This window comes from Agelaius tricolor, unplaced genomic scaffold (assembly GCF_023055355.1).
Source record: "Agelaius tricolor isolate 1412-34295 unplaced genomic scaffold, bAgeTri1.0.p SCAF_16, whole genome shotgun sequence".
Classification (NCBI taxonomy): domain Eukaryota; kingdom Metazoa; phylum Chordata; class Aves; order Passeriformes; family Icteridae; genus Agelaius; species Agelaius tricolor.
This window is the reverse complement of record NW_027269276.1, coordinates 15,811,056-15,830,780: the sequence shown is the minus strand read 5'-3', so window position 1 is coordinate 15,830,780 and position 19,725 is coordinate 15,811,056. Positions and strand designations below refer to the sequence as shown.

At 40.9% G+C, this 19,725-nt stretch overlaps 1 protein-coding gene across 1 annotated transcript; it reads left to right on the top strand.

Annotated features, from left to right (window-relative positions):
* Window positions 1-2,007: 2,007 nt before the first annotated feature.
* Window positions 2,008-15,226, top strand: CHRNB4 (cholinergic receptor nicotinic beta 4 subunit). The gene is made up of 6 exons (XM_071441765.1): window positions 2,008-2,215; window positions 6,802-6,947; window positions 8,691-8,735; window positions 8,861-8,970; window positions 11,422-12,394; window positions 14,443-15,226. The coding sequence occupies exons 1-6, from the start codon at window positions 2,161-2,163 to the stop codon at window positions 14,581-14,583; spliced, it is 1,470 nt and encodes a 489-aa protein (XP_071297866.1). The 5' UTR covers window positions 2,008-2,160; the 3' UTR covers window positions 14,584-15,226.
* Window positions 15,227-19,725: the final 4,499 nt, after the last annotated feature.

Below are 19,725 nucleotides of genomic sequence, written 5' to 3'. Positions count from 1 at the left end.
GGCAGACGGAAGATTTGCCTTTGGGGAGAAACAGGTCAGATATCAGAATGTAACAACAGAGAAACAGATGCAGTCTTTCTTCCCCATCACACTGGTGCTTTGCTCAAACACACCTTTATTAAGTGAAGGTTCAGCTCTGTGAAAGCAATTCCCTGTACATTAGGAGAGACAAGCTTGCCCAGCAGGCTCAGGAGTGGAGCCAGGTCTCTGATGTACAAGCCTCTGACAAGGTACCTGACAAGCACACTGTCGTGAGAAGCACAAAGTGGAAGGCTCAGTATAAAGACTTTACTTGGAACACACCTCCTAGGTTTTTTCACTGTTGCAAGAGAAGAATTTTCTATAGTCTCTTTTTACATGCTGTTGATTAAACATCAGAAAAACAGAAAGAGTGTTATACTTTCATGCAGTTAATCTATTTACAGGTACTTACTAGGACTGCACTGTTTTTTTAAAGTCAACTAGATTTCCTCACCGAGACTGTTCTGTCTTACTGAAACCATTCACAATCCCTCTTAGGTCCCACACTATTTAGAATCATAGAATAATTTCAGTTGGAAGGGATCTTTAAAGATCATCTAGTCCAACTCTGCCCTGCAATGAGCAGGGACATCTTCAACTGCACCAAATTGCTCAGACTCTCGTCCAGTCTGGTTTGATTTCCTTGGATGGGGCCTCTACCATCTACCAGTTCTGTGGGCAACCAGTTCCAGTGTTTCAACATCCCTATTGTAAAAAATTAATTCCTTATGTTTAGACTGAATCCACTTCTTTTAGTTTAAAAACATCATCCCTAGTCCTATTGAAACATCTGTCCTTATCTTTGTTATAAGCCCCTTTAAGTATCAAAGGCCACATTAAAGTCTCCAGAGCCTTTTCTTCTCCAGGCTAAACAGTCCCAATTTAAAGCAATTCTAGCTAATGGACAGTGAATAAGAGAGAAAAGGGAGCGATGAAAGCAGAAAAAAAGACTGAAAATAAAGGCTGGAACTTGCACCTGGTATCAGGTGACCCCTGATTCAAGGCTCAATTTACTAATTAAGATCTGCAGCAAACCCAGCACATTAATGTTGGGATGTTTAACAATAAGGCAACAGTGTGCTGAGAAATTTTTTTGAGTACACAGAAGTCATCAAACATCAATTCTACTATATAATCCACAGAACTTTTTATCATCTGAGATATTTGCACAGCATAAATACAATAAATGCCCCTCTAAACAAAATTGATTACATGTACATATAGAAAAGTTTAGAAGTTACAGGGGATCAAAATTGTTTTGGTTCGTTTTCTATCCCATGGGGTATATGTCCCATGGCCTGTCCTACAGTGCTTGCAAAGAGCACATAAGATCTTCTTGCCCCCTCCTTCTACACAAATCTTCCCATTGCAAGTCCCAAAACACATGACACTCTATAGTCTGCTAAACCCTTTAGCTCTAAAGATGAATTCCACAGAATTTCTCTAATGCTCCTCTGGAATGTCTTTATCCCTACTGCTACTTCACCACATATTGCTTTAGCTTTCTTTTAAAAATCCCATCACATGCAAATGACAACAAGTTTTCTGTTCCTCTCTCAGTGCTCCCAAAAACTTTTTGGAGCTCTAGTTTAAAGAAATCACATGTGTGGGCCTTGGAGTCAAAAAGGGTTGGCAGTAGGTACTAAACTTTCTCTCTTGACACAGAAAATAACCCTCTGCTGGGGCTATAATTTATTGACACTAAGAGATTTTATGGCACGAAGTTTAACCAGTTCTTCCCACACAGCTATTCTCACCCACTGCACTCATTAATCAGAAAGCCTTTTAAATGTTATCTAGTAGCAAGAATTAAGCAGTTGTGTTTTGCACATCATGTCCCTTAGCTTGCTCTTTCATTTCCTCTTTTTCAACATTATCACATTATGTTCACTCTTCTTATTTGCTTTTCCTCTTCACAAAGCTCTTTAAACAGCTGCAAAGGGGGAGGGACCACTATGCTCACGAAAATTGCACTTTGCAGAACGCTTCTGTCAGGTCCTACTGTCTGTCTCTTTCCAGGCATTTCATACCTCCAAGATTCAGGTTTGCTTCTACATCTCTTGCCTGTGCATCTCTGCCAACAGAGCCTATTGCCAGCTGTCTAAGCTGAAGAACAGGAATCCACTTCTTCTTACTGCCATGAGGAAAATGTACAGCCTTGTTCTCTTTGTGGTGGGCTCCTTTTGTCTGAACGGTAAGTGACCTTTTCTTTCTCCTACAGTTTCAGAACAGTCAGAGCTTTTGGGGGTAACAGGCAGGGCAGTGGCATGAGCTCACAGACAATTCATAAGCATTGCCTCAGGAGGTTGCTGGCTTTAAGAGGATGTATAAAATTGATTATTTTAGTGCTGTTTTGGGCTTGTTTGGTATCAGCACATGCACTACGACGAATATGGACAGACAGGTTGGATATAAAATTACATAACTGTAGGACATGACAATGATAATGACTAAATAATATCCCTTTAGATGCTCCCAGGATCATCTGTGATAGGAAAAGCAGCATATTGTACTGAAGGTGAAAAAATGAACCATAACATGATCTGTAAATATGACAGATCTCATCCTTCTACTATTATTTTCTCAAGTTCCAATATTTTGCAAAGTTCACACTTCCTAATTTTTAGAATGGAAACAGTTTAAATTAAGTTGTCATATGTAAATATATGCTACAAAAAATATAATAGTTATGCCTTTTATACAAGAACATTTCCCTCAGTCTGTCAGGATTTCTTGGATATGTTTTAGCCAACACAACAGCCTGACAGCAGCATGAAATAGTGCATTTAGCATGGGAGCCTCTTCCCATGGAGAGGCTCCTCTGAAGTGCTCTGAGAGAAACTGGCTGAAACTAAACCAAGATCCTCAGATCACACACGTCCCATTTTTGTCTATTCGTTCCACACTTGTTTTGTTTCTTCATCTCTGAAAGGCAACTTCAGAAAACATCTGCTTTGTGACAAAAGGAGAGTGAGGGCCCACTTCAGATTTTTAAATTACACACTTCTAAACCCCTGAGTATTTCCTTTTTTATTTGCATTAATTGCAGTGTAAAAAATAAAAACCTTTAAAATACAGCAAATTCACTGCTACTTCCATTGGAACAAAAAATATTTCAAATCAGCATGTGTTCTTCTAGGAGGTTATGAAAATCTTTTTGCTTGAGAGTATGTTGAGAAGTAACAACATGATGAAGTAATTTCAAAGATAATGGGACTGCTTTATTGCTGCTTCTTACTTGTTCTTTACAAATTACACATGGGAACTTGGTATGTCACTTATGTGTGAGAGAGTAAAGGATTAAAATGGTAACACATGCTACAGTGCTACTTCTAAACAAATATTATTTCAACATTTATTATGAGAACTGAGTTCAGAGCAACACTAGAAATATGTCTTATGTTACATTTTGAAATGTAGACAGTAATAACAGTGAACTTCCTGTATCTCTCAGCACTGCTCCTTATTCTTTTCTGTGGAAATCACTCCAATGAATTTGTTATTATGCTGGAATCAAACAGGATGTCTAGTTATTTCATTTTATGTATTTAAATTAGACTATGTAAAAAGGAAAGTCTCCACAGCAGTGGTTTCGTTTCTTTTGCTGTGAAATTGGAAGCATCTTGGTGCAATTTTTTTAATGCTCATAGTCCCACAGAGAAAACAAACTTACTGAGGAATGTGTACTGCAAGGTATGTGGTGATTGCTCTCCTTGTCACAGAGCAGATGTGCAGCGTGTTCAGTGAAGCCAAAATCATTTCCACAGCTCAGGATTCACCCCAATGGGCTTTATTTATTACTGCTTTCAGTACACAAAGATGCTCCACTCCCAAATTAGGACTGCTTGATCATTGTTGTTAAAATAATTTGTCTAAAAGCATCAGTCTACCGTCTGCACCATCTCTGGTGATTACTGCTATTTGGGAAAAAAACCAAAACCAACAAAACCAACAGTTTGTGGGGAAAACTGCACTTCCATTTCTTCCCACCCTGAGAGGAACAAGAGACATTTCAAAGGCCTGGCTACTGACACACAGTGCACATAAAGATGAAACTGGATGCCTGGTAATTTTGTTCTCATTAGTTGCCATCTGGTTTATAAGTAGATTGTTAATGGAAAGTAGACTGTAAAAATTAGACAACAAACACTCATTTCTCGCCAGTATTTACTGGGAGCGGTTTTAACAGGTTTTAAGGCAGTGCAGGGCTGACATCTAGTGGTGTATGATACAGGTGACAGCAGCCCCTTTATTTCTGATTACTAAGTTACAAAGGCTGGAATTTTATAAAGGATTATCCCTAGTGAAGGAATGCCTTCACTAAGAGCAGATAATAATTTCTCAAAGGGATTCATTGTTGAATAAATATTTTTTATAACTAAAGTCATTGTTGTCATTAATCTACACAAAGTTTATTAACAGTCAGTACTTGGAAATCTGAGTTATTCTCATCAGATATGCAGACTCCACACCATGTTTGGATTTGCAGACCAAACGACTATGATTGCTAAAAGCAGGTTTCAGGGTAAAAACTAATGACAAATCCAGAATTAGCTTTCTGCAAATATTCTGCAGTTCCTACTCCTTACTCCCCATTTAGCAAATACTCTCTGTGCTGGAATATCCACAGACAAAGGCAGCAATGCAGTGAAAACACAGTTAACAATTCAAACAAAAACTCACATCTTTTCTAACAGTATTCAGTGACCACTGAATGAAACAAACCAACTGACAATTTATTTATATTTGAATTATAGCCATATGTTTACATCACTTACATATGCAACAGTAGGAATGTCTACTAAAAAAATCTACTATAAATAAACCCAACATAAAACTCCACCAAAGAACACAATAAAATATTTTAACAAGGATTCTCTCTTGAACTACCACAGGATTTCTAACCTATTCTTATAACCACAAGATTCATTCCTAGAGCACGGCCCTCTTTTCTTCACAGTATCAAATTTAGCTTTTCCTTGATCGCTACACACAAGAAAACCACTCCAGAATCTGAAGCTTAGCAAGATTCAGCATAGCTCTAGCTTGATAAGCTTTTGATTAGGCACCTTGCATTGAGAACAAATGTCATGTTAAAATATCACATGGTATAGGGCTTTTATAATGACTCGAAGGGAGGTACAAAGCAAGTATAAATCAAAAAACAAACTGACCCAACAAACACAGATACATTCATCCAAATTTGTTTTTCCAAATGCCTTGGAAAGTATTTGAAAAGCCTATTCTGAAGAACAATGTTATAGTTAAGTATAGGTGGAGAATTTGGGCTACCAGACCACAGCCTACGCTGGTCTTACAAGAATTAAATTAAGACTGGTGTTTACCTCAACCTTCCCACAAAGCTTGAGTAGAAGTTGTTCTTAGATGTGAAATCTCTGTTTGATAATCTTTCCTTTTACCTCACTCCACTTTCTCACTGGATCAGAACCAAGAAGGCCTTAGGGTATTTAGGTTCTGAACCCAGGTTGGATTCAGAAGAATTTCAAGTTTAAAGAGAGACTTGTTCAGCCTATCAACTTGCAGCCCAGTTCACAAGGAAATGTGGCACCTTCTAGACATGCACATGAACTTTGGCTGCTTATTTGATCCTGACCTTTTGGTGTCTGCCTTTCCCCAGATTTCATGGATATGCTACAACATAAAAAAACCCCAAAACAAATTAATGTACCACAAATTTAAAATACTTGCATAGCCAGTGTTTTTTACTGTGTGAAATTGCTTTGGGAAATAATGAAGCATGTATGCTCTAAGGACACTGCCCTCATTTCTGCAACATCTAGGTGTGAATTAGGTGAGCTGGATTAGGTGACCTTTGGAAGGTATGGAAGAGGTATTCTATCCATTGTATTGGAACCTGCTTTTCACTGGCACAGTAATTTCATCAGCATCACACCCCAGACCTGCCCAACACAGAGCACAGTGTCTCTGGCTCAGTTCTGTCAGCAGGATGTCATCAGGACCTTGCTCATCAGTGTGGCCAGGTGGTCAACAATGGTTTGAAAGTCTACTGCAGTGACTTTAAAAAGCACACATGAGAACAGAATAAATGACCCTGGGGTTGTGCCAGAAGCTGCTCTGCTCCACAGGGAATGTTCAGGCTTGTTTGTTAGTAACCTGTAGATACTGTATTTTGTAGTCACTGGACTCCAGCTTTGGCAAAGATTTACAGCATTTGTGCTGGTCCACAAAACAGGTTTTACTTCCACAGAAAGTAAGTCTAACATACTGCCTAGGGTTTTCAAATTTTGAAACAGAAACATCACTAGCTACTAGAGAGTCCCCAGTCATTAAAAAATCCTTTATGACTCCTAAAGCTTATCCCTTGGTTTTCTCTACATAGAGTCTTTAAATTTGTATTTGTACCTGCAACTCTGTCTCCTACAGCACTAGAGAGAGAAGTCACAGCTGGACCCCCCCTCTTTGGATCATAGAATAATTCTTCCCCTGCTATCAAGAGGGTGGTTTGCTCCCAGTTTCTATTTCTGAGTGTAATCCCAAAAGTATCTACCAATTTGAGATTCACATTTTATTGCAAAAAACCCTGAAAGGGATCTGCTTTGATCTGTGCTCTGTGAAACAGCCAACTTCAGTAGAACAGATATCAGTGCAAGCCCTGTATCCTCCTGTTCACACAAGTCTTTAGAAAATCAAAAGCTGTCATTATTTCCCAAAGATGATCTGATGCACAGATATTCTGTGAGCCCTACCTCATGTCACTTTAGTGTCCCTTCCATAATCCTGTTTTGTGATGCTTTACAGGAAGCATGGCAGCAGATGCTGAAGAAAAACTAATGAACCACCTACTGAGTCCTGACAGGTACAATAAGTTAATTCGACCAGCTGTCAACTCCTCCCAGCTGGTATCCATAGAACTGCAGGTTTCCCTGGCACAGCTTATCAGTGTGGTAAGTTCAAATGAGGCTATGCCTTTACATTCAGTACTACCTGCACAGCACTCGAATTAATAGTTATACTGGCATTGCTACATCTCTGCTCTTTTCTCATTTGTGTAACACTATTAATAGGCAGAGCCCATACACACAATTTACTGGTTTTAGACCTCACAATGGAGCTACAATGGGAAAATCAGTTCATGCCTAAGCTTTGAAGGACTGGGGCCAGACCTTCATCCAATAGAATTCCATCTAGCTAAAATTCAAAATCATTCCACTGATTTCAGTACAGCTACTGTAAGTTACCTCAGGTCAGACCTATCCTGGACAGTGCACACTATCCACCATCAGGGGAATGCTAATCCATCTTCTACTGAAGTGCTTCAATGGCCTGAAAACAAGCTACAAAGCCACATCCAAATCACATGACATATCAGGCATATTAATAAAGAACACTGGAATGCTGTAAAGAAAAACACACATTAGTTCTGGCTGGAATAGCTTAACATGGTTAAAATAATCCTCATGAAAGCAACTCCTCATATTCAATAACAATTACTTCAGTGGGTCTAAAAGACACTTTCACCCACAAGGTTAGTATGTGTTTGACAGTTATTACAAGGTATAAACACATCTTTACTAAGAGAGGTTAGCATTAACTGCAGTGGGAACAAGAGCCAGTATATAAGTGGGAATAATTTCCTGAACTGGGCTTTCAACTCTGCTGCTCTCCCTGAGAGAGACAGAGAAGATACAGATGACTGCCTCCTGTCAGAATTTGTGTAAGGGCTAGTGACTGGACTGCTGCAAACTTTTAGAGACATAAAGAATGTATATTCTGAAATTCAAGAGGAAATGAGAAAGACTCTGTTGGACTGTAAGGGAAACTGTACAAATAGGTGAGGTTTCATACACCCATGCAGACTGGATATAATATATATAGATAGTCATAGATGTATATACATATACACTCAGGATTCAATGCCATGCATACCAGAGGATTCTACTTAAGTGCTCTCTCTCCTGGGGAGCTCCATCTGGACACAGACAGGATACCTTACATCCTGCACTCCACCATGAGCACAGTGTCCCTCAGACTGCAGATTCTGGGCATAAAAAGGGAGGTGAGACCCTGGTGATCAACAGCCTAAGCAAGGTGGATGAATGGGCAAAGACCAAGACCAGCACAGCTTAGTCCTTATCCCTCTATGGCCTCATTCTTTGAGCAGAACAAAATTAGGCATCTTGTAGACTCCAACAATCTCAAGCATCTTCAGGATCAGAGAATTAACTCATTTTCCTGCAGAAATCCTCCTGACAGATCTTCTACAGAGAGTTTTCTCTTCTGGACTGCTGTCTAGAGACATGGTATACATGGCAAACCTTACACCAACCTTACACAACCTCATATAGGCCTCCCCGATGGTCAACTGTCCCTTCTGTTTCAAATCAAAGATAGAGAAGTGGGGTGGGGTGGGATGGGAAACCAGCTTAGCAAAGTGGTGGTTATTGTTTCCAAATAACTGCACTCACTCCTGCCATAACTGTTCTTGTTAAAAGGCATTTGGAATTCTACATTTATGGGATTACTACTTATCATTAGTATGTGTACAAGACTGGCCATTGTACCTCAGAGAAACTGTCTTGAAATACACTAGACAAAATCATGCTTAAAAACCCACTGAATAAATCTTATTACTGCAAGGAAGTGAAACATTTTAGAGGCCACTTTTTGTCTCTGTTTTTCCCCTGTAGAACGAACGGGAGCAGATCATGACTACGAATGTCTGGCTGAACCAGGTAACAAAGCCACAGAGAAATGGCTCTTGCAAACCACAAATCCAACTGCTCTCACTCCATCACATGATTATTTTGTTAGTGCTGCTCTGGACACTCCCATCACTGCTGTCCAATTCTTCTCTTAGGAGTGGATTGATTATCGGCTGGCTTGGAAGCCCTCTGACTATGAAGGAATAAATAAGCTGAGAATACCTGCAAAACACATCTGGTTACCAGACATTGTGCTTTACAATAAGTAAGTAAAACTGGTGCAGTTTACACAGACAAAATTTTAACCAAGGAACAAACATCAGAAACGATGAAGCAGGTCTGGTAAAATTTTAAAACTGAATTTTGTCACTGTTAGATAGTAGCAAGTGTATCTGACTGGGCTACTGGGCTCAAAGATAATTTTCATCATCAGCACTCTGGTTAAAGAAATTCCAGCAGAGCTGGAAGATGTCTGCAGCATGAGCAGTTACAGCACAGGATCCATGCCAAGGCTCACAACTGAGACAGATTTATATGAAAATAGACTGTATGGAAAGAATAAATTGTATAAGTGCAGTTGCAAGAAGACATCTGGAATCCTATCAGACATCTTAGGGGCTGAGATACAGTTTTGTTTTCTTCTTCCCCACTCCTCCTTCTATCACAGACCCCAGGACACAAATCTGTTACAAAGTTCACACATACCATAACTCCAGGAGTTCATATTCATGTAGAAAACCCAAGTTATATTCCATTTTCATAAAGCATTGAAAAAACCCATTCTATGAATACACAACAAATCTGTCAACATTTGACCCTGTTGCTTTATAGTACTGAGAAAAATATCATACTTAGTTCCTCTTTCAAACAAAGGAACTGACAATTTTGTTTTGCTTTGGTTTAAGTCTCTAGCAAAACCTTGAAGTGGATGATAATTTTTTTTTAATTATCAAAATTTATACTTTTATAATACTTTGAAAACCAATGAATTCATGAACACACGATGATTTATGAACATATACAGATGGGAAACCCAGGAGGTTTATATATAACTGAGTTAAGTCCTTGGAATCCTACTCCTGGAAACCAGATTTGATGAGCACTTAAATCTAATGTATGAGTCACAAAATAATTCAGCCAGTGGATTAGGATATAGTCTGCCTGCTCAAAGCTTGTTCTGGTAAATTGTGCCTCTGCCCTCCGCTTCTTTTTGCTACTGGCCAAGTGATACCATTTAATAGTTTGTAAAAATAGAAAGGAATATTTTCAAAAGGTTTCTTAAACGCACAGGAACAAGCCTCACTGTATTGGATCTCTACATTAGTACAAAGCTTCAATTAAATTTTAGCTAAAGGACAGCTCCATGTAACTTCCTGCTGCTGGAGCAGAGTTTCACAGGCATCAGTCAGTTTGAGGGGCTCAGGAAAACACAAAGTGTGCCCCCATGCCCACAGCTCTGTCTGGGGCCTGTGCAGAGGGCTCTGGGAGTGCAGCCCAGCCTCTTCCCAGCACTGAGCCAGGACAGCCAGAACCAGAACTCACATACTCCCAGCCCAGGATTCTGCCCAGCACATGGCATGGCATGATGGCAAAGGTAACTCAGGGAGTACAGATATGTCAGAACTAAGATACAATTCATTTCTCAAAAAATAGTTATCTTATTGGCAATGAACTAATGACCCCTATTCGTGGCTGTAGCCACTCACTTCCACATCTGGTTGTTTCACTGTCTGCGTGAATTAGCTGCAAAGATCTCAGCTCAGTGCCAGGCTCTCACTGCCTCACCCAGGTGAGTCCTTTCCAGAGTCAAACCTAACTGATTCAGACACATGTGCCAAGCCTTAGATATTTGTAGCATTTCCCTGCTTAGGGAAAAAAAATCACCCTTAGCACTGAAAGAACTATTTTCCATGATGCCTTGTCAACAAACACTACCCCAGGATACTTAAGGGCTTAAACAGCCCAACCTTGTTGGCCCACACTGTTGGGCAAGAGAAGATACTTCTGACTGATAATGATCTTCTCCCTAAGTTAAAAGGCCCATCAGAACATAGAAGACTCCCCTGCTGGAAATTCAGCAGTTGGAAGAGATACAAAGCCAAGATTATTTGTGGGCACTAAGAACGCTGTGGCTTGTCTGTTCTGGTTTTGTAATAAGTAAACATTAACTGGAGTGACGCAATAAATAAGCTATATAATTACATTTCCTCTGCCTACACTCTCCCTGCATTTCTAACTAATGCAGCTCATCCTTATTTCCTTGTCCAAGTCATTTAGGAGCGTTGCTCTGTGTTCTTAGCAGTGGCTACACTCCAAATCGAAGGTACCTCTGTTTTCACATGGGATGAACTTATTTTTGCTTAGCCTTCAGAGACGTAGGAAGCTTTAATTATGTGAGCAAACATTTACAAAACACATTGATTTCTTTGGATAAAACAGAGGTGTGTATTTGGTACTGAATAATAATTTTATAAGTTTTTTTTCTGTAAGTATTGGACCAAAAATCAACTCTCTGACTTGGAGGAATGCATACATGAATCTCCCTATCAAGTTATAGCTCCCTACAGCATAGATTTCAGAATAATAGTATTACTAAGCTTTGATTCTCAGAACTGGGGTCCACAAGATCAAGAATGTCAGACCTTTTCTGTTTTGAACTGGTTTTCCTCCTAATATTTTACCACTTCCTCCCCTTTCTCTTTTCTCCTCTCATTAGTGCGGACGGCACGTACGAGGTCTCGCTGTACACAAATGCCATTGTATTGAACAACGGAAGCATTCGCTGGCTGCCACCGGCCATTTACAAGAGTGCCTGCAAGATTGAGGTGAAGCATTTCCCATTTGACCAACAAAACTGCACCCTCAAGTTCCGCTCCTGGACCTACGACCACACAGAAATTGATATGGTGCTCAAGACTTCCACGGCGAGCATGGACGACTTCACACCAAGCGGAGAGTGGGACATTGTAGCACTCCCAGGAAGAAGGACTGTAAACCCTCTGGACCCCAACTATGTCGATGTGACATATGACTTCATTATTAAAAGGAAACCACTTTTTTATACCATCAATCTTATCATTCCCTGTGTGCTAATTACATCCTTAGCCATCCTAGTATTCTACTTGCCTTCAGACTGTGGTGAAAAAATGACTTTATGCATATCTGTGTTGCTTGCCTTGACTGTGTTCTTGCTGCTGATCTCCAAAATTGTCCCTCCAACATCTCTAGATGTTCCACTGATTGGCAAGTATCTCATGTTTACAATGGTGCTGGTGACCTTCTCAATAGTTACCAGTGTCTGTGTGCTCAATGTCCACCACAGATCTCCAAGTACTCACACTATGCCCCCTTGGGTAAAGCTGGTTTTCCTTGAAAGGCTCCCGGCCTACCTGTTCATGAAGCGCCCAGAAAATAATTCTCCACGGCAAAAGCCATGCAACTGCAAAAAGACAAAAGCAGAGAATCCTTGTATGGAGCCATCTGACTTCTACAAGAACTCTACCTATTTTTTGAATACAGCTTCTGCCAAAAGATATGATATGAAAGTCTCTGAGACACCTGACAATGTCAGCAGTCATCGAGATTTTAGGTTAAGAACAGGTGCGAAGTTTTCTCCTGAAGTGCGAGAAGCAATTGATGGAGTCAGTTTTATAGCAGAGCACATGAAAAGCGATGACAACGACCAGAGTGTAAGTAAAAATGAGAAATCCCTGCCCTTCCAAACTTCATCTTCTGTCCTCCTCTGTAACATGCTATTCCTCAGAAAGCATTTTTGAACTCTCTAGCTATTGTCAAGATTTTAGAGAGATTCTAGATATAGCTCATAAGAGGAAATAATTTATGCCACTAATGAAAAGCAATTTGATAACTGCAAATAGTCTCCTGATAAATAACATGGCTATTTCTAGCCATGAGTTTGCTGATTGCCCAGTAAGTCATGAAACACTCTTAAAAAAGCTTTGTTGTCACATTCAAGTGGTGATCGGCAGGGAAGAAAACAATATTCAGTTCCAGGTTAGAAATAGACCATTTTTCACCATTGTGAATCAGTAAGACTGTGATTCGATCCATGGCCAGGCCAAGCTAACCAGAAACAATGTTCCTGCAGCTCACGCATTCATTTACCTAATGAATGCACAGAAGGAGAATTTAGCAAAGTTGGTAGAAGCCCTTTGCAAACACCTTCTCCAGACTAAGACAGCTCCCTGTATATGGCAAACACCATGGGTAGGATTAAGAACCTCAACAGAGCTGACACTTCTTTCATTATTTATAGATATACCAGACTCATTACTGGTTAGGAGAAATACTTTATTTAAGCTGTGCTGCTGCTCTATTCCCCTGCCCTACTCACAGGCCTGTAGCTAGCACAATAGAGTTGATAGAAACACTGTGAATAATGCTTGGAAAATTCAGGTGGGTCACAGGGTTTATTTAGACAAGCACCCACAGTTGGGAAAAATCATCCTCATACTTACCATTGTCCTCTCTCTAATCCAGACCACAGTGAGACTCCAGGTTCTCTATTCCTGTTGTTCTTCCCCTCCCTCAGCCAACAGATTAAATAAAGTCTGGTTTCTGATCTTGCAGCAGTCCCTAGAGGAGCATGCTGCTAAGTAGTTCATGTTTTCTATTAACTGAAATTACTGTCAATATAAATAAAGAAGTTCAGCTATTAACATTAGACATGAGCTTGTAAACATTGAAACTCACTAAACAGATGCTGACTTCTTAGTGCAGGAAAAGGTTTTCTAATAGCTCAGAAATTCTTGCAAGGATGTATTACACACTAAAGGATCTACAGTCTTTCACTTGGTAGTAAGAACAATTTTCAAGAGCATTTTATATATTGAAAATCCACTTACTACTTTTCACATAGGGTCCTCTGATATTACATACAATTTTTCTAGATTCATAACTTTATTCTCTGCTTCCTTGCCTCATCACAATGGTCTGATAACAACTGTTCATATACATTTATATGGTCTGATTGCAGAAGCATTCAATTCCCATTAGCAGCAGTGGGAATTAAAAGTGTGCACTGAAGGAAAAATATGTAATGGTCTAATATCAGACATGATTCAACTGACAAGGATGATAAAGTCACTGATGTGAAGACATCCCCTGTGTAACCAGAATGAATGAAAGAGGAAAAATTATTCATGAGATGCAAATGAAGATTGATATATTTCCCCTTTACAATAACAGCCCAATTGGTCACTTCAGTCTGAGACAGAATCTAAGGCCATGACTTTCACAGACAACACATGCAGGGCAAAAAGGCATTTTAATAAAAGCAACAGTATTAATATGCATTAAACCCCATGAATAAGATGACTGCTGATAAGAAAAGAACTCTGAAGCTAACCTTGTTTAACAGTAGTAAACACCATCTATTTTTGCCCACTCAGATTAATAGCATTTACAAACTAAAATTGAAGAAAAAAAATTCCTTTATTGGATTATAGTGTGGGTCCTTCAGGGCTGGCACCACACCAGGCAGCCACACTCAGTATCTGATGTATCCAAGAAAGCTAAGAAATATTTACTGTATTTTTCTCCACTGCTCAGATGTGTTGTAGGAGAAAAATCCCTTACCAAGCCTAAAGCCAGTTTATTCCCTGAACCTTGAGATCAGTTTCCTTTTATTTTGATAAACAAAAACTCAGCATTAGCGAGAGGAAGACCAAAAGAATATGACAAATTACTAATATCTTTAATTGGCTTTTTCTTCCAGGTCATTGAAGATTGGAAGTATGTTGCCATGGTAGTGGACAGGCTGTTTCTCTGGATATTTGTCCTTGTTTGTGTCCTGGGGACTGTTGGATTATTTCTGCAACCACTTTTTCAAAACCACACTGCTGCCATAAACCCTTAGCTATTATTTTAAATGTCAATACTTACACAGACATTTGGTCTCATTCTGCTCTCAGTTCCCCTTTGTTAACTCCACAAAGGTGCCAAGTGAGTTGCACTTACATCCCTTAGAGCAGGGAAAAGGAACATAGAACTTGACTTACTGGGATAGGAAAAAAACAAAACAAATAAAAAACTTTTTTTTTCAGTGAGTCCAGTACTTCTGGTGATATCTTGCCCTTTTTTCAATTATTTGAAGTCTGAACATTACAGTGAAAGATTTTTGCTGTACAAGATGTCATCCTGGCATCATCATCATCATATTATTATGTATTTTAAATACATTGCCTTAGGAAGGCTATTTTCTTTCCTTAGAATACTGCAATTTCCCTATGACAAAGAAGGTACTGCTGTGAAATTTACTTTCTTCAAATGCATCAAAGTTATTTGTGTCTGATTTATAAAGAACTTTGCAAGTGGGTTTGATACTTACATCTGAACTGAGAAACAGAAACACTTCTGAGGTAGCCACTGAAAGGTTTCTCAGCTTGCCATCCCTGGTACCTGATGGATCAACAAAGGCCAAATTAATGTATGATAAACAAACATGTATATAATACTCTGTTTGGTGATGAAATAGAAATAAAACATAAAATTTTCCTTTATATAGATTTAGTCCTCAAATTCCCTGCAGGTTTAACAGCTCATGTATCTGGGGCACAAACACACTTTAATGAGTCTAAGGCTACGAGCACAGGAAAGCAATGGGAAAAGACAATGGTGAAAGGCAGCAAGAATGAGAGGACAGGTGAACACACACAGACCTCTGTGTTTTTCTGGACAGATTTTAATGTGGATTTAAGTATAACCCTCAACAAATCAGCTAGGGAAGCACATAGAATCTTAAAGTTTTTGGCAAAGGACAGATTGAGGCCCTAGACCCCCATCACAGGAGAATCCCACCACAGTTTGTTCCAGGTAACCTGCAAAAAGAAAAGTGGGCTCCTTGCACTTTTCAAGTGAAACCAATCTCAGTTTTGCCTTGGGGTGCTGTGAGGACACACAACAATTGTATCACCATTGGTAAGTACAACTAACACCTGCTAAACAAACTTGAAATCCACTATTACTTGTGAAGGGGATTTGAGGCTCACCTGTCCCAGGGGAATTAGTTGACACCTAAATCTGTGTTCTTCAACAAGCCACAGCTGAAGACAGTTCCAGTCCTACCTGCCTTCATCAAGACCAAGCTACATTTCTACCTAGATTGCCATTCCCAGGCAGCCTTAGATAAGTACAAAGATTTAGCTGTGCATTCACACCTTTGCAATTTCTCTGAGCAGCTGCAGGGCTGCATTCACTCCCTCCCAACCCGTGGCTGAACCCCCCATCCCTGAGGCCTGGGAGGGTCCCCTGGGGCCTGAGCACTTCAGCAGGGCCAGGTGCCCCACAGTGTGAGAATATGGTGTCTTGGTTTGGAAAGCCAGGTGTGTGCTAAGGAAGGCAGGAGCCTCCTCTGAAATGGAAAATGTAAACCCCCTCCCTCCTAATTGCTATAAATTTTAAACTAAGGGGCTTGCAGGCAAAATATATGGGAGCAGGAATAACAGTTCTTTACAAGGGAAGAAAATAAAAAGCTAAAATGAACAATGCAATAAACCAAAGTAACACTGACAGAGTCAGAACACAACCAGACACCCTGTGGGTCAGGGTGTTGGTAGCAGTACAATTGGAATTGTGGCTCAGCCCTCCTGGAGTGTCAGGTGTGGTTCTGTTGGAGCAGGGATTCTGTAGGAAGGTGCAGTCTCTTCCTCTGAAGATCCAGTGGAAGAGGCAGCTGCTGTTCCTCTGGGAAATCCAGAGGAGAAAAGCTGTGCTGGTGTTCCAGAATCTCAGGATTATATCCTGTTAGGAATGCTTGGCTGCTCCCTCTGGGCTCACATCTCCCAATGGGATGCTGTAGCTCTTATCAGCCATGCAGTGTTCCACATGCAGTGAAAGGGAGGAGTGGGTGTGGAAGAGATAAGGAAACCTGCCCATTTAACAGAAGAGAACTGCCATACAGATGGCAAATAGAATACAATTGGTTTGGCAATCCAGGACAGATGGGGAAAAGTATCACAAGTGTGGTGGGTGAGGCTGTCTTCAGCCCCACAGGAGGAAGGGTTCCCACTGTCACCCTCCCTTCCATTCCCCTTCCTCTAAGCACTGTGTTGCTCACACAGACAGGGCAGGGAGGTGAGGGATAACTGTAGGACTGCCTGCCCCAGTGATGCAGGTACACCCTGGGATCACCAGATCCTGCTGGCACAGGGGGGCAGCTCCCTGGCCATCTCCCCAAACATGAACTATTCTGGACACTCCCATAGTCACTCCCATGGTGACCACTGGGTGGTGTAAAGTTTAAATGGGTCAAACGGGATTTGCCCACCTCAAATGCTTCCTTCTCCTTTTCAGACCTGGAGAGTAGAGCTGCTGCTCTGCAGGCAGCTGTAACCACAGCTGTGAGGTGAGATGGGGCACGGACAGCCCCAGGAGCAGAGGGCTGCCTTCCCCAGGCAAGGAGATGCTGCTGTATGTTAGGTTACATCCCAGCCACAGGTGCACACATGCCCCAGCTGCTGAACAGCTTTTTCTGCTTACAGAGAAGGCACCTGGGAAGCCAGAGATGCTGCCAGCACTGTGCAGGCAGTGTAAAGGTGAAGGCCCTTTAAATATCAAACTAATGCTGAACAGGGACTCTGAAAGAGGCAGTGCAGACTTAAATGCTGCCAGAGCTGCTGCACACTCCCTCAGGGCAGGAGGGAGAGGGACTCGCCCAGCCAAGCAGCCATGGATGCAGCAAAGCAGCTGCAGCCCCCCTGAGTGACCCAGGCCTGTGCAGAGCACAGATCCCTTTCTGTTGTTTTCAGCCAGCATCAACAGCACTTTGGGCTCTGTCCCACTCTTACCCCCATTACTCTCCTACCCAGCTCCCTCCTATCCTCCCCCTCACTGCCTGAATGCAGCTGAAATGAGGCCCCAGGTGCTCCCATCTCAGAACTGGCCTCATCTCTATGAGCAGTAAAGACTGATAATGCTTGGCTCTGTAACTGCAGCCTTCAGCTAAATTATCCTCAGCATGGACAAAAGTTTTAGAAAGGATTTGGCAGCTCAGTTAGCAGCTATCACAGAGTCCAGGCAGATGAAGTCCTCAGACTTGACAAACCCAGAAAAAGCTTTCAAGAGGCACATCCCTGGCCCCAGGGAGATCCCTGCAGAACCAGAGCTCCTCATCCAGGAAATGGTGGGCTCTGGCGCTTTTCATACACTGTGGCCAGCTTACTCCTTTTTAATCATGAATGAAACAATATATTCTTTCCTAGTTATGTTCTTGGGAACCACCTCTGTAGGTTTAGCATTTCCAGATCTAATTTAACCCATAGCAAACTTCAGAATGAAAAATTTCACTCAAACTCCCTAAAATTCTGAAAAAACTGACCTCCTAAAACTGCATTTTCCAACTGGCAAATCCTATTTTTGCCTAACTCTCGACAGCACCACCTACATAATAGATAGAACTGCTCCCAGTTTAACTTGTCAAAGAATTACAGGGTTTTCTGCTTTTATTTTTTGGTAAGATTTTAAAACTAAAAGACAGGAGAAAAGGAAATATCAAAAATATCTTCTTGCAGGCAAATATGAATATTACACTAAAATTTTTCAATGGTATTGTGCAACCAGTCTTTGTTTCCCTACAAGTGAGGAAAAATCTCTGTTTGGTTTCTCTCCATTCCCTACCATTACAAAACTCTTTAATCCTGAACCAATCTTGCCTTCCATCGGAACATGTAGAAATTCCAACACCACCACTCACCACCTGCACTCAGATGAGTTTACTGGGGACTCTTTCTGCACCCCTGCAGCCACAGCAAACTGGGAACAACTGGGAGCATCAATACCCTAGACCAAAGATGGAAAATGTTCTTTTCTTCCTCACCTGAACTGATTAAGGTTTGATCTTAACAAATCTTAGCAAAACCCCTCTAATAGCAGCAGGTTTGTTAAAGAACAAAGGCTTCATAGGTTGTTACTGCAGATCTTCCTGGTAGATCAGCTTCTCCCTACCCATACAAATTCTTCTTCTGTGTAGCTCTGCAATGCAGTCTGGTGACATGTTCTCATCATATCACTCTCCTCAGTCCTAAAAAAAATTCTACCACAATTCTAGCTGATTTCACCAGGAGATACAGCATGGGATGTTAGAAACAAAATATCTGTGCCATAAAACACCACTGAAAATGTCAGTAACTAGGAAAATTAAGCTAAAATATCTATATCTCTTGATGCTGTGGCTCTTCGCTTCCTCTGCAGATCAGTGTTTCCAAATTATTCAGGTTAAACATTGACTTTTAGAGAGCACCAATTATGGTCTGATCTTTGAAGCTTTAACTCATTTCTAGTTGGGATTAAAAAGAACAAACAAAATTCTCAGTTATAATGCTGCTTATAGCAGGGAGACAGAAAGGCAAACCATTTAGCCTCAATGCCTTGGAAATGCAAAACCAAAAGTATCCACAAAGGGTTAAGCTAAAAGACCAAGCAGCTGAGTCCTCTGGAAAGAAAAAATAAATAAAATCAAATGGACAGTAAAGCCTATTTCCTCCACGCTAACAGAATTACAGAAATTATCATAAGAGCATGTGTCTGGCGACAAAGTGAATGATGATGCTCTGAGAGATAGGGCTAACAGGATAAACAAGCTCAGTGCCAAGAACTGAACCCAGTCTGCTACTCTTTCTCCCACTGCTACCTCTGAACACAGCACCAAACAGGGTCATTGTTACCCTTCCCTAAGGGCAGACAGTGAAGCACCTATAGCTGCAGCTCTTGTCCCACAGGGTTTCCTTCCCAATAGTTCTAAAAATGGGGGCAGAATCCCATATTGTTGTCTCCCCTCTTCTTCCTTTCACACAGATGCATCCAACAGCCACTGCACGAGCCTTGCATCACCTGGCCATTTCAGATAGGGAGGGCAGTGCAAAAGGTGACCTGTAAGTTAACAAGAAAGCTGATGGGCACCTAGGAAATGCCTCACTTTGCAAATCATGATTTTATGGAACTTCAAACAGCTCCTCCTTCCTTCTAGTGTCCTTTCTCATGAACAAAAAGGTCTTGTGGGATA